Here is an 11,974-nt window from a genome sequence, read left to right as displayed (position 1 = left end):
CTTTATGCAATTCAGCCTTGATTTTGGTAAAGAGGGGTGGGTAGTTAAGATTGTAAGTCGTATCAGGTGTCCTGCCTATCTTAATCCAAATAAGTGATAGAGGAGGTCACCATGCTAACACCCATGTCTAGGACATCTGAGAGCCAACGCAGATGGGTAGAGCCCAAGGGAAGCAGTTCTGATTTGGAAACATTGATTTCATAACCAGAGAATGCCCCAAAAGTGGCCAGGTGATCAAGAATGCCTCGAAGGGAGGCAGCCCGATCATCAAGATCTACAGTCTTCAGTGCTTGAAGACCAATGATCTACAGGCTCCAGGGTTTGGAGACCAATGATCTACAGGCTCCAGTGTTTGGAGGCTCAAAAATATATGCAGAGACATGATAAGTCTATAGTGGGTGGAATTTTTTTTTAATATTTGGAGAATTTTGTTTCTTTTAAAAAAGGGGAAAAAAAATTCTCCTCTTCATCCTCATGGGCAGGTACAATGTGCTGAAATGGCCCTATAAGCTGCTGACTGATTGGTTGGGTCGGTGTCTTGGTCGGTGTCACATTTGCGCTGCCGGTGTCATGGTTGGTGTCCGTCTATGGCGGCATACTCCCCCTCACAGTTGGCTCGGTTTGTACATACAGATGAAGTGAAGCCTCTGAACGCAGTTGAGTTGATCCCAGAAGTTTCCACCTGGAGAGAAATGTCAGAGGTGACAATAAATGAAGGCGTCGGGAGAATAGTTTCCGCGGCCGGCAGTGGACAGGCTGGGTTAACCCCTCCCTATCCATGACATACAGTTATGCCACAGGTCGGGTGAGGGAGTACGGCGCATCCATTCAGGACCACCCAAGGCTTTACTAGGCCTCAGTGTCTGCTGTGAATATTGATACCTTCTGCCTAAGGCTGAACCAACAGAGCGCCGATCTCATAGATCCATCTAAAAGGGTTCAATAAATGTAAAATGAAATTCTCCCTAATAAAAATTGTAAAAACCCTTACCTAGATTCCAATTTAACAAAATAAATATATTTGGTATCACCGGGTGCAGAATTATCCAAACTATTAACTATTAACTGACCACATTCCTGATCCTGCACAATCAACAATGTAAATGCAAAAAAATAGCAAATTCCAAAAGTACAGATTTTTTAGGTCGCATTTCCAGAAAAATTTTGGATGAAAAGTGCAAAAAAAAATCAAGAGTATGGAAAAACTACAGATCACAGCGCCTGTATATATTGTGTGTATATAATACACATTGTCTCCCATCAGTGTCCTCCTGTTGTTGGGGGAGCCCTAGCTATGGGTTCCTATTGGCACCCGTTCACTCTGTCCCATCCCCCGTTTTCCCCTTTGACCTTATCGGTCGCTTATTCACCTCCGATGCTCAGGCTCAAGCACTTGTTACGTCCAAAAAGTCCCAACAAATTGAATTTTGGTAACTTGAGAAAGTTGAATGATGATCCATCGGCCCAAGCGTTGGATCCCTGGGGAGCAGAAATAGAGAATGATAAATATTCTGCATCCTACAAAGTCCCTAAATAACCAAGAAATCCCATCCTGAGCAACCCCCAATAACATGGCATACATAGAGGAAGACCATTTGGTAGAAAATGGAAGGTGGGCTACAATGTGCATGGAGCTTGGTACAGATATGGCGGGCACCACAACAGGTCACCAGAGGGGCGGCCATCATAACAGGATACCAGAGGGGCGGCCATCATAACAGGACACCAGAGGGGCGGCCATCATCACAGGACACCAGAGGGGCGGCCATCATCACAGGACACCAGAAGGGCGGCCATCATAACAGGACACCAGAAGGGCGGCCATCATCACAGGTCACCAGAGGGGCAGCCATCATAACAGGTCACCAGAGGGGCGGCCATCATAACAGGTCACCAGAGGGGCGGCCATCATCACAGGTCACCAGAGGGGCGGCCATCATCACAGGACACCAGAGGGGCGGCCATCATCACAGGACACCAGAGGGGCGGCCATCATCACAGGACACCAGAGGGGCGGCCATCATAACAGGTCACCAGAGGGGCGGCCATCATAACAGGTCACCAGAGGGGCGGCCATCATAACAGGACACCAGAGGGGCGGCCATCATAACAGGACACCAGAGGGGCGGCCATCATAACAGGACACCAGAGGGGCGGCCATCATAACAGGTCACCAGAGGGGCGGCCATCATCACAGGACACCAGAGGGGCGGCCATCATCACAGGACACCAGAGGGGCGGCCATCATAACAGGTCACCAGAGGGGCGGCCATCATAACAGGTCACCAGAGGGGCGGCCATCATAACAGGACACCAGAGGGGCGGCCATCATAACAGGACACCAGAGGGGCGGCCATCATAACAGGACACCAGAGGGGCGGCCATCATAACAGGACACCAGAGGGGCGGCCATCATAACAGGACACCAGAGGGGCGGACATCATAACAGGACACCAGAGGGGGGACCATCATAACAGGACACCAGAGGGGCGGCCATCATAACAGGACACCAGAGGGGCGGCCATCATAACAGGTCACCAGAGGGGCGGCCATCATAACACGAACACCAGAGGGGCGGCCATCATAACAAGACACCAGAGGGGGGCCATCATAACAGCTCACCAGAGGGGCGGACATCATAACAGGACACCAGAGGGGCAGCCATCATAACAGGTCACCAGAGGGGGGGCCATCATAACAGGTCACCAGAGGGGCGGCCATCATAACAGGACACCAGAGGGGCGGCCATCATAACACAAACACCAGAGGGGGGCCATCATAACAGGACACCAGAGGGGCGGCCATCATAACACAAACACCAGAGGGGGGGCCATCATAACAGCTCACCAGAGGGGCAGACATCATAACAGGACACCAGAGGGGCGGCCATCATAACAGGACACCAGAGGGGCGGCCATCATAACAGGACACCAGAGGGGCGGCCATCATAACAGGACACCAGAGGGGCGGCCATCATAACAGGACACCAGAGGGGCGGTCATCATAACAGGTCACCAGAGGGGCGGCCATCATAACAGGTCACCAGAGGGGCGGCCATCACAACAGGTCACCAGAGGGGCGGCCATCATAACAGGTCACCAGAGGGGCGGCCATCATAACAGGTCACCAGAGGGGCGGCCATCATAACAGGTCACCAGAGGGGCGGCTATCATCCTCTTACTAAAAAGAAGATGCTGCTGCCATATTGTAGTATAGAACTATGTGACCCCCCCCCCCCCCAAGTACTATCTCTATTATATCCTATTTTTTGCACCACTCTTGCCCACAGGCCATGACAGGTATTGCACCTCAGCCTCTTCAAGTATCAAAAATGAAGCTGAACTGCAATACCAGACACGGCCCATGGAGAAGTGTGGCGCTGTTTTGGGCCTTTAAATGGGTCAGTGAGTAGAGACAACCCGAGGATCATACTGAGAGCCCCCAGTACATGGTCCACATGTGTCTTCAATTTGTCCCTCACCTTTTGTGAGTTGGCCCCGGTCCAGAGCTGGTTACCCAGAAATCCTTTGGAACGGGCCAGAGCGGTGAGGAATTGGTTGTGCTCCTCGCTCATGATGCTGGTGAGGTGGGCCCGGCCGAAGAGGGTCTGACAGTGTTTCTGTACGATGGAGGAGAGAGGAACAACGTAAATCATCAATGACGTCACCACCACTGGAGCATAATTAGAAGCCATACACCAGTATATCTCCACATAACCTCACATACCTCCATATAACCTCACATACCCCCATTTAACCTCTCATACCCCCATATAACCTCTCATACCCCCATATAACCTCACATACCCCCATATAACCTCACATACCCCCATATAACCTCACATACCCCCATATAACCTCACATACCTCCATATACAGAGAGCAGGTCTACTATACCCCCATATAACCTCACACACCTCCATATACAGACAGCAGGTCTACTATACCCCCATATAACCTCACACACCTCCATATACAGACAGCAGGTCTACTATACCCCCATATAACCTCACACACCTCCATACACAGAGAGCAGGTCTACTATACCCCCATATAACCTCACACACCTCCATATACCAACACCAGTGTCATATACCATGGCAAAATATGTATTCATGTTGCATTGTGATTGCTTGTCATTTGTGATACATGTTCTGAAAAATTTCTATCGGTATGAACGACTGTTTATTCCATTACACACCTATCTGCATCGCGGAACATTTCAAAGAATCCCTTCTGTTTGGTCTAACTGTCCGGAGACGACAATTTGAGCAATAGCATCCAGTGGCCAGTGGGGGGCAATGAATTCTCTTTGATCAGGGCACCATGGAGCCTACAGGTCTATCCAGCCTGGGTATAGGTGGGACTAATCCTAGCAGGGGGTTCATTAACACCTTCACAGCCAAGCAGACTCCAAGGCCTGATGTCAATAGATCAATTGATGAAGATGCCATATCTTCCAAATATGAAATATGGGGGTCAGGATAGTATGCTCGCAGCCCTATATTATACGGTTAGATTCTCCATCATAATACCTTTAAAATGAGTCCTCACATGACCCTTGTGTATTGATTCCTGCCCGAACTGTATGCACTGGGTAAATCAAACACAATAAGGGGGTCATGTCAGGTACCCCTAGAAAGAGGATTTGATGGAGAAACCAAATATAACAAAATTATGTGGGTGCCTGGCCCATGATAGAAGATAGAAGACATTTCCTATTCTTTGGGCATAAAGGTATCATAAGGGAGTGGCAACATCTACCTCTCCTCCTTGTCCTGCCCAGGGGCTGAACATAGAGGTGTCACCTGTCCATAGCCGGGTATAAAACTGCAGACCTGGGGGGACTAGGGGCGCTTGCATGGGGGACGAGATCTAATTTTGGATGCCAGACCCCATGGGATAGAACTCTGTAACTTTCTGTAAGTAATGATTCTATGTTTTTCCCATTTATTTTATTTTCTGTGGTGAAACTTTGTCTTGTTAACATCTATTATTACATGTACTGTGAATATTTTCCTTTCATAATAAATCATTCATTTATTAAGTATCGTCTCATGTCTGGTAAAATGGACGCGCATTGTCCTTGAGGAGATTGGAGTTATAGTCTTACATTTACTTACCTGTTCGGCTACATTATAGATTTGGATTAATCTTTTTCCTATTTTTATATACTACTGGGGATAGTAGATTATATTTGGGAATTGTAGCATATCCAGATTGGATTGACAGCTTCCTGTCGGCTTGAATAGGCGGGTGGTGGCAGCGAGTTAATGGGGTGGTGTTAGAGGGATTTTTTATCATTATTTTCGGTCTAGTGTAGACAAATAGTGATTTTATAGATAATCCTACCACCCGCACCTCACAACTCGTGACAACCAGGTCTACTATGGAGTTTAGGCGGACCCCCCCTATAGCTCCTCATGAACCCTGATGATCTGATAATGACAGATGAGCTGGAAAACATCTCCCAGTCCATGTCAGGGACCACAGGACGGTAAGAACAAAAGTCACCTCTGTCTGGGGGTCAGTGACAGGTGTTAGAGCCAGGGGGGCATTTACTTTGTCCACCTTAAAATAATTCATGTTCATTTTCCCAATCTTGTACAATGGCCATTAACCAATCAGAATGAATCTTCAGTCAGATGTTGACTATGACAGGAATGTATGAGGTGTTATCTGTAAATACATCGAGCGTTCTGCTATATAAACAACCTGAGAACAGAGCGACCAGCGATACGCCTCATAGATAAGTGTCTGTAAAGGGCCACATACCACCTAGAAGGCACATTACATTGGAGGGTCTGGTCTGGGGTCTGTATTACATAGGAGGGTCTGGTCTGGGTCCTGTAATACATAGGAGGGTCTGGTCTGGGGTCTGTATTACATAGGAGGGTCTGGCCTGGGGTCCTGTAATACATAGGAGGGTCTGGTCTGGGGTCTGTATTACATTGGAGGGTCTGGTCTGGGTTCTGTAATACATAGGAGGGTCTGGTCTGGGGTCTGTATTACATTGGAGGGTCTGGTCTGGGGTCTATATTACATTGGAGGGTCTGGTCTGGGGTCTGTATTACATTGGAGGGTCTGGTCTGGGGTCTATATTACATTGGAGGGTCTGGTCTGGGGTCTATATTACATTGGAGGGTCTGGTCTGGAGTCTGTAATATATTGGAGGGTCTGGTCTGGGGTCTGCATTACATTGGAGGGTCTGGTCTGGGGTCTGTATTACATTGGAGGGTCAGGTCTGGGTTCTGTAATACATTGGAGGGTCTGGTCTGGGGTCTGTATTACATTGGATGGTCTGGTCTGTGGTGAGTATTAGATTGTAGGGTCTGGTCTATGGTCTGTATTACATTGGAGGGTCTGGTCTGGGGTCTGTAATACATTGGAGGGTCTTGTCTTGGGTTTTTATTACATTGGAGGGTCTGGTCTGGGGTCTGTATTACATTGGAGGGTCTGGTCTGGGGTCTGTATTACATTGGAGGGTCTGGTCTGGGGTCTGTATTACATTGGAGGGTCTGGTCTGGGGTCTGTATTACATTGGAGGATCTGGTCTGGGGTCTGTATTACATTGGAGGGTCTGGTCTGGGGTTTGTTATACATTGGAGGGTCAGGTCTTGGGTCTGTAATACATTGGAGGGTCAGGTCTTGGGTCTGTAATACATTGAAGGGTCTGGTCTGGGGCCTGTATTACGTTGGATGGTCTGGTCTGGAGTGAGTATTAGATTGTAGGGTCTGGTCTATGGTCTATATTACATTGGAGGGTCTAGTCTGGGGCCTGTATTACATTGTAGGGTCTGGTCTGGGGTCTGTAGTACATTGTCGGGTCTGGTCTTGGTCGTGTATTACATTGGAGGGTTTGGTGTGAGGTCTTTGTTTAGGAGTCTAACCTAGGAGTCTATATTGTATTAGGGGGGGGGGGTCTGTATTATTTTAGGGGCCCTTGTCTGGGTCTATATGTTTTTAGGGGTCTGGTCAAGGGCCTTTGCTCATTTTGTCATGTTTTTATTTACATGGTGTAGTTGCCCAATACAAATATATGGAGCCCATTGGCCCCTATGGGGGAGGTAAGAGAAACTGCAACCACTGACATAATTTATGCAGAGACTTTCAGGGGTTTGTTGTATTTTTCCACCATGAGAACAAGTCCCTTCAGGACCCCATGATCAGACCATTATTAGACACTTTAAGAACATGGGAAGGCCCTTTAGGAGAACAGACCTGTGTATCAGTAACCCAGATGGGTCATTGTACATCAGGGGCCCCAGATGGTCATTGTATATCAGTGGCCCCAGATGGTCATTGTATATCAGTGGCCCCAGATGGTCAATGGATATCAGTGGCCCCAGATTGTCATTGTATATCAGTGGCCCCACATGGTCATTGTATGTCAGTGGCCCCAGATGGTCATCGTATATCAGTGGCCCTAGATGGTCATTGTACATCAGGGGCCCCAGATGGGTCATTGTATATCAGTGGCCCCATGAGTACCCAGTGCAGTGACTCGTCCATTATTATTATCGGTAATCTCTTCTCACCTCGGCATCATTCCAGCTGAGTTCCCAGGCCACGTACAAGTGACAATACCCATGATAGGAGACCCATCCGTCTTTACAGGGACCTTGGCAGAAATACTTTGGGTTCAGGCCGTCAGGTCCAGACAAGTGGTTCTGTTGTTGGTTGTGCCCATGGTTTTCATGGGAGCCGACCCCAATGTTCAGGAACGGAAGGCGGATCTCAGAAGAACTTGAGTCATCGCGTCTCCCGAATATCAGCCCTACGTAGAGAGGGTCCCTGGGTTAGTGGCCTGAACCCCATAACTTGTCTATTCACTGCGTTTGGGCCGATTACAAATGACGATAACATAACTTACCTTGTGATCCCTGAAGAAACAGCAAAGAGAGAAACAACGAGAGAGACACGTTGGGGGACATCGTTCGGCCTGTGGGGTCACAGTGAATATATTATACTCATCCAATATTATTTTATTGATAATGTTTGTGGTCTTACCATACAACCTCATACAACCTCATACAATGAGGCCATGTACTAAAGATGTAGTGCACCCCAGAAAGGGCCGGACACACTAATGGGGCCCAGTGGTTGAGCAGAAGACTCATACAGGTCAATATCTTAGGGAATGTCTCCCAAAGAACACAAGCCCTTATTAAAGTGTCACTGTCACTTCATAGAGAAAGTTTTGATCTGTTGGGGTCTGGGTGCTGAGACCCTCACAGGTCACTAAAACGAGCTCCATAGACTTTGTTTAAAGTCCATCCCCGAGGAGTGCATGCTCTTAGCTGGGCGCTTCTCCCGGCTTGTTGTAGCCATCTTGTTCTGGTTGGTTTTTAATGTCTGGTACCTTTGTGGTAGAGGGTGGGATGAGGGCAGATGTTGTAACCCTAGGGGCAGATGGCATTAACCCCTTGTATTCGTGACGCCAGGGCGTGGTTTAGCCTATAACCACCCGAAGGTATATCTCTAGATCCTGGGCTAGGCACAGGGGCAATAAAGACTCCAACACCATGTTACGGACAGTGGTAGCTTTACTGAGGGTAGACAGATGGTAAAGTATATACAGTTCAGCCAGGGCCCACGGAGGTGACCAGTGATGCAGAGACCTTAAGGGCTTGCTGGGACTTCTTCTGACTACCCTCTCCTGATCCCCTGGTCTCCTGATCCCCTGGCCTGCTGACTACCCTCTCCTGATCCCCTGTTCTGCTGACTACCCTCTCCTGATCCTCCTGGTCTGCTGGGACAGCCACCACCTAACCCGGGACAACACTTGTGGAGTTACCTGGGGAAGTCCAGCTTCCTCATCCTAAAGAGATAAAGTATAAAACCCAAGAGGTTCTTATACTTCACTCCCAGGTTTGGCCTTAGGCTCATCAGGTTCCGTTGTTCAGTGAGTCCTCACCCATCCTCACCAGTCCTCAACCGTCCTCACCCCTCCTCAACCGTCCTCACCCCTCCTCACCCGTCCCCACCCAGTGGATGCCAGTCACCATCAGTCAGTGAATGACTTGAAATAAATAAGACCAGCACGACTTCCCATCACTCATACCTGATCAGTAATTATATAATTAAGTGAAGCCTCGTTCAGCAAACGGCCCAAAATAGAATAAAAGTCATCCTCTAGGGAGGACTTCTTCTCAAATAACATGTCCACTATACATAATGTATGCAGTAATGAACATCTATGACATGATCCCTGGTCTAGATAAGGGGGTGGTCTTCTCAATATGTCGTCTCTAGGAGAGGTTCCTCCTTACAAATTTTTAGACATTAAGTATATTAATTTTTGTCAAATTCCCCAATACATAACCTGCCTGTGTGACCGGCCGGGTATCTAATGGTGTATGGAGGCTTCTGACTATTATCTGATGGAAAATGTTCTCAGAGAAGATAGTGCGGTCTGGGAAGGACAGAAGAGTCTGGAGGAGGAGGACAGAGGGGTCTGGAGGAGGAGGACAGAGGGGGAGAACAGAGGAGTCTGGAGGAGGAGGACAGAGGGGTCTGGAGGAGGAGGACAGAGGAGGAGGACAGAGGAGTCAGGAGCAGAAGGACAGGGGACGAGAGGACAGAGGGGTCTGGAGGAGGAGGAGGACAGAGGAGTCAGGAGGAGGAGACGACAGAGGAGACTGGAGGAGGAGGACAGAGGAGGAGGACAGAGCAGTCTGGATGAGGAGAGGACAGAGGAGTCTGGATGAGGAGAGGACAGAGGAGTCTGGAGGAGGAGGACAGAGGGTTCTGGAGGAGGAGGACAGAGGGGTCTTCAGATGGTTGGTGTTAGTTAAACCCTTGCTGGTCCCACAAGTTATACCCCATTGGACTCCTCTAACAACAATGGGTCCTCCAAAGTGACTCCCCAGTGAGGAAGCAATACCCGGGCGGTTACCTACCTGTACGTCTGGCTCCTCTGCTGTCCCTCAGGCGGGTGCAGATACTTTATATATCTCAGTAAATGTGTCAAGGTCCAATATAATGTTAGCGAAGAGATTGGATTTATTTGTCTTGCTATAGAATAAGGAGAATAGATGCCGATTCCCACACCCCAAGAGCAAACAGGAGGATGGGACCAGTCACCCTTCACCACAATGTCATAAAGAGGCGATGGGGTCACAGAGACACCTGTTCTGTAAATAATAAAATGTCACATAAACAGCCCCAACCCACAAAGACAACTACAGGTATAAAGCTCTGGCTATATAAGGAGGAAGGCAGAGGTGGTAAATTCTTTGTAAATCTCTGTAAACGCTCAGAATCTCAGACGGTGAACAAAAAAATCTACGTAAGAAAAAAAAAAAGGTGGAGAGGGGTAAGAGGGGGACGCAGCTGCAGAATGTGAGGGGTAAGAGGGGGACACAGCTGCAGAATGTGAGGGGTAAGAGGGGGCCGCAGCTGCAGAATGTGAGGGGTAAGAGGGGGACGCAGCTGCAGAATGTGAGGGGTAAGAGGGGGACGCAGCTGCAGAATGTGAGGGGTAAGAGGGGGACGCAGCTGCAGAATGTGAGGGGTAAGAGGGGGACACAGCTGCAGAATGTGAGGGGTAAGAGGGGGCCGCAGCTGCAGAATGTGAGGGGTAAGAGGGGGACGCAGCTGCAGAATGTGAGGGGTAAGAGGGGGACACAGCTGCAGAATGTGAGGGGTAAGAGGGGGCCGCAGCTGCAGAATGTGAGGGGTAAGAGGGGGCCGCAGCTGCAGAATGTGAGGGGTAAGAGGGGGCCGCAGCTGCAGAATGTGAGGGGTAAGAGGGGGACGCAGCTGCAGAATGTGAGGGGTAAGAGGGGGACGCAGCTGCAGAATGTGAGGGGTAAGAGGGGGACGCAGCTGCAGAATGTGAGGGGTAAGAGGGGGACGCAGCTGCAGAATGTGAGGGGTAAGAGGGGGACGCAGCTGCAGAATGTGAAGGGTAAGAGGGGGACGCAACTGCAGAATGTGAGGGGTAAGAGGGGGACGCAGCTGCAGAATGTGAGGGGTAAGAGGGGGACGCAGCTGCAGAATGTGAGGGGTAAGAGGGGGACGCAGCTGCAGAATGTGAGGGGTAAGAGGGGGACGCAGCTGCAGAATGTGAGGGGTAAGAGGGGGACGCAGCTGCAGAATGTGAGGGGTAAGAGGGGGACGCAGCTGCAGAATGTGAGGGGTAAGAGGGGGACGCAGCTGCAGAATGTGAGGGGTAAGAGGGGGACGCAGCTGCAGAATGTGAGGGGTAAGAGGGGGACGCAGCTGCAGAATGTGAGAGGTAAGAGGGGGACGCAGCTGCAGAATGTGAGGGGTAAGAGGGGGGCGCAGCTGCAGAATGTGAGGGGTAAGAGGGGGACGCAGCTGCAGAATGTGAGGGGTAAGAGGGGGACGCAGCTGCAGAATGCGAGGGGTAAGAGGGGGACGCAGCTGCAGAATGTGATCAATAACATGGAGGAGGAGGACGCAGCTGCAGAATGTGATCAATAACAGGGAGGAGGAGGACGCAGCTGCAGAATGTGATCAATAACAGGGAGGAGGACGCAGCTGCAGAATGTGATCAATAACAGGGAGGAGGGGGACGCAGCTGCAGAATGTGATCAATAACAGGGAGGAGGGGGACGCAGCTGCAGAATGTGATCAATAACAGGGAGGAGGGGGACGCAGCTGCAGAATGTGATTAATAAAAGGGAGGAGGGGGATGCAGCTGCAGAATGTGAGGGATAAGAGGGGGACGCAGCTGAAGAATGTGATCAATAACAGGGAGGAGGGGGACGCAGCTGCAGAATGTGATCAATAACAGGGAGGAGGGGGACGCAGCTGCAGAATGTGATCAATAACAGGGAGGAGGACGCAGCTGCAGAATGTGATCAATAACAGGGAGGAGGGGGACACAGATTGATTTTTGTCACCAATGACCCCATGGCCAGTCACACCTGACTGCCATTTGCTTCTGATGTCTTTACCGTAATATTCTGCTTGGAAATTCCGCTGCCACCTGCCATCGCTTTCAT

At 49.7% G+C, this 11,974-nt stretch overlaps 1 protein-coding gene across 1 annotated transcript; it reads right to left on the bottom strand.

Moving 5' to 3' along the window:
- Positions 1-408: 408 nt before the first annotated feature.
- Positions 409-7,933, bottom strand: LOC130282644 (lectin-like). Its single transcript, XM_056531097.1, has 5 exons — positions 7,873-7,933; positions 7,538-7,776; positions 3,482-3,619; positions 1,371-1,479; positions 409-682 (listed from the first exon to the last, which is right to left on the bottom strand). The coding sequence occupies exons 1-5, from the start codon at positions 7,931-7,933 to the stop codon at positions 606-608; spliced, it is 624 nt and encodes a 207-aa protein (XP_056387072.1). The 3' UTR covers positions 409-605.
- Between the last annotated feature and the right edge of the window lie 4,041 nt (positions 7,934-11,974).

The sequence above is a fragment of the Hyla sarda genome, chromosome 7 (assembly GCF_029499605.1).
Source record: "Hyla sarda isolate aHylSar1 chromosome 7, aHylSar1.hap1, whole genome shotgun sequence".
Lineage (NCBI taxonomy): Eukaryota > Metazoa > Chordata > Amphibia > Anura > Hylidae > Hyla > Hyla sarda.
The sequence above is the reverse complement of the archived record's forward strand: the minus strand, read 5'-3'. Positions and strand labels throughout refer to the sequence as shown.

Excerpts from the sequence above, each read along its gene's own strand:
- LOC130282644 (XM_056531097.1), bottom strand. The coding sequence starts at position 7,933 with ATGTCCCCCAACGTGTCTCTCTCGTTGTTTCTCTCTTTGCTGTTTCTT. Across the intron at positions 7,777-7,872 it reads GTTTCTTCAGGGATCACAAG|GGCTGATATTCGGGAGACGC; the intron begins GTAAGTTATGTT and ends CTCTCTACGTAG. Across the intron at positions 1,480-3,481 it reads CCGGGGCCAACTCACAAAAG|GGATCCAACGCTTGGGCCGA; the intron begins GTGAGGGACAAA and ends TCTGCTCCCCAG.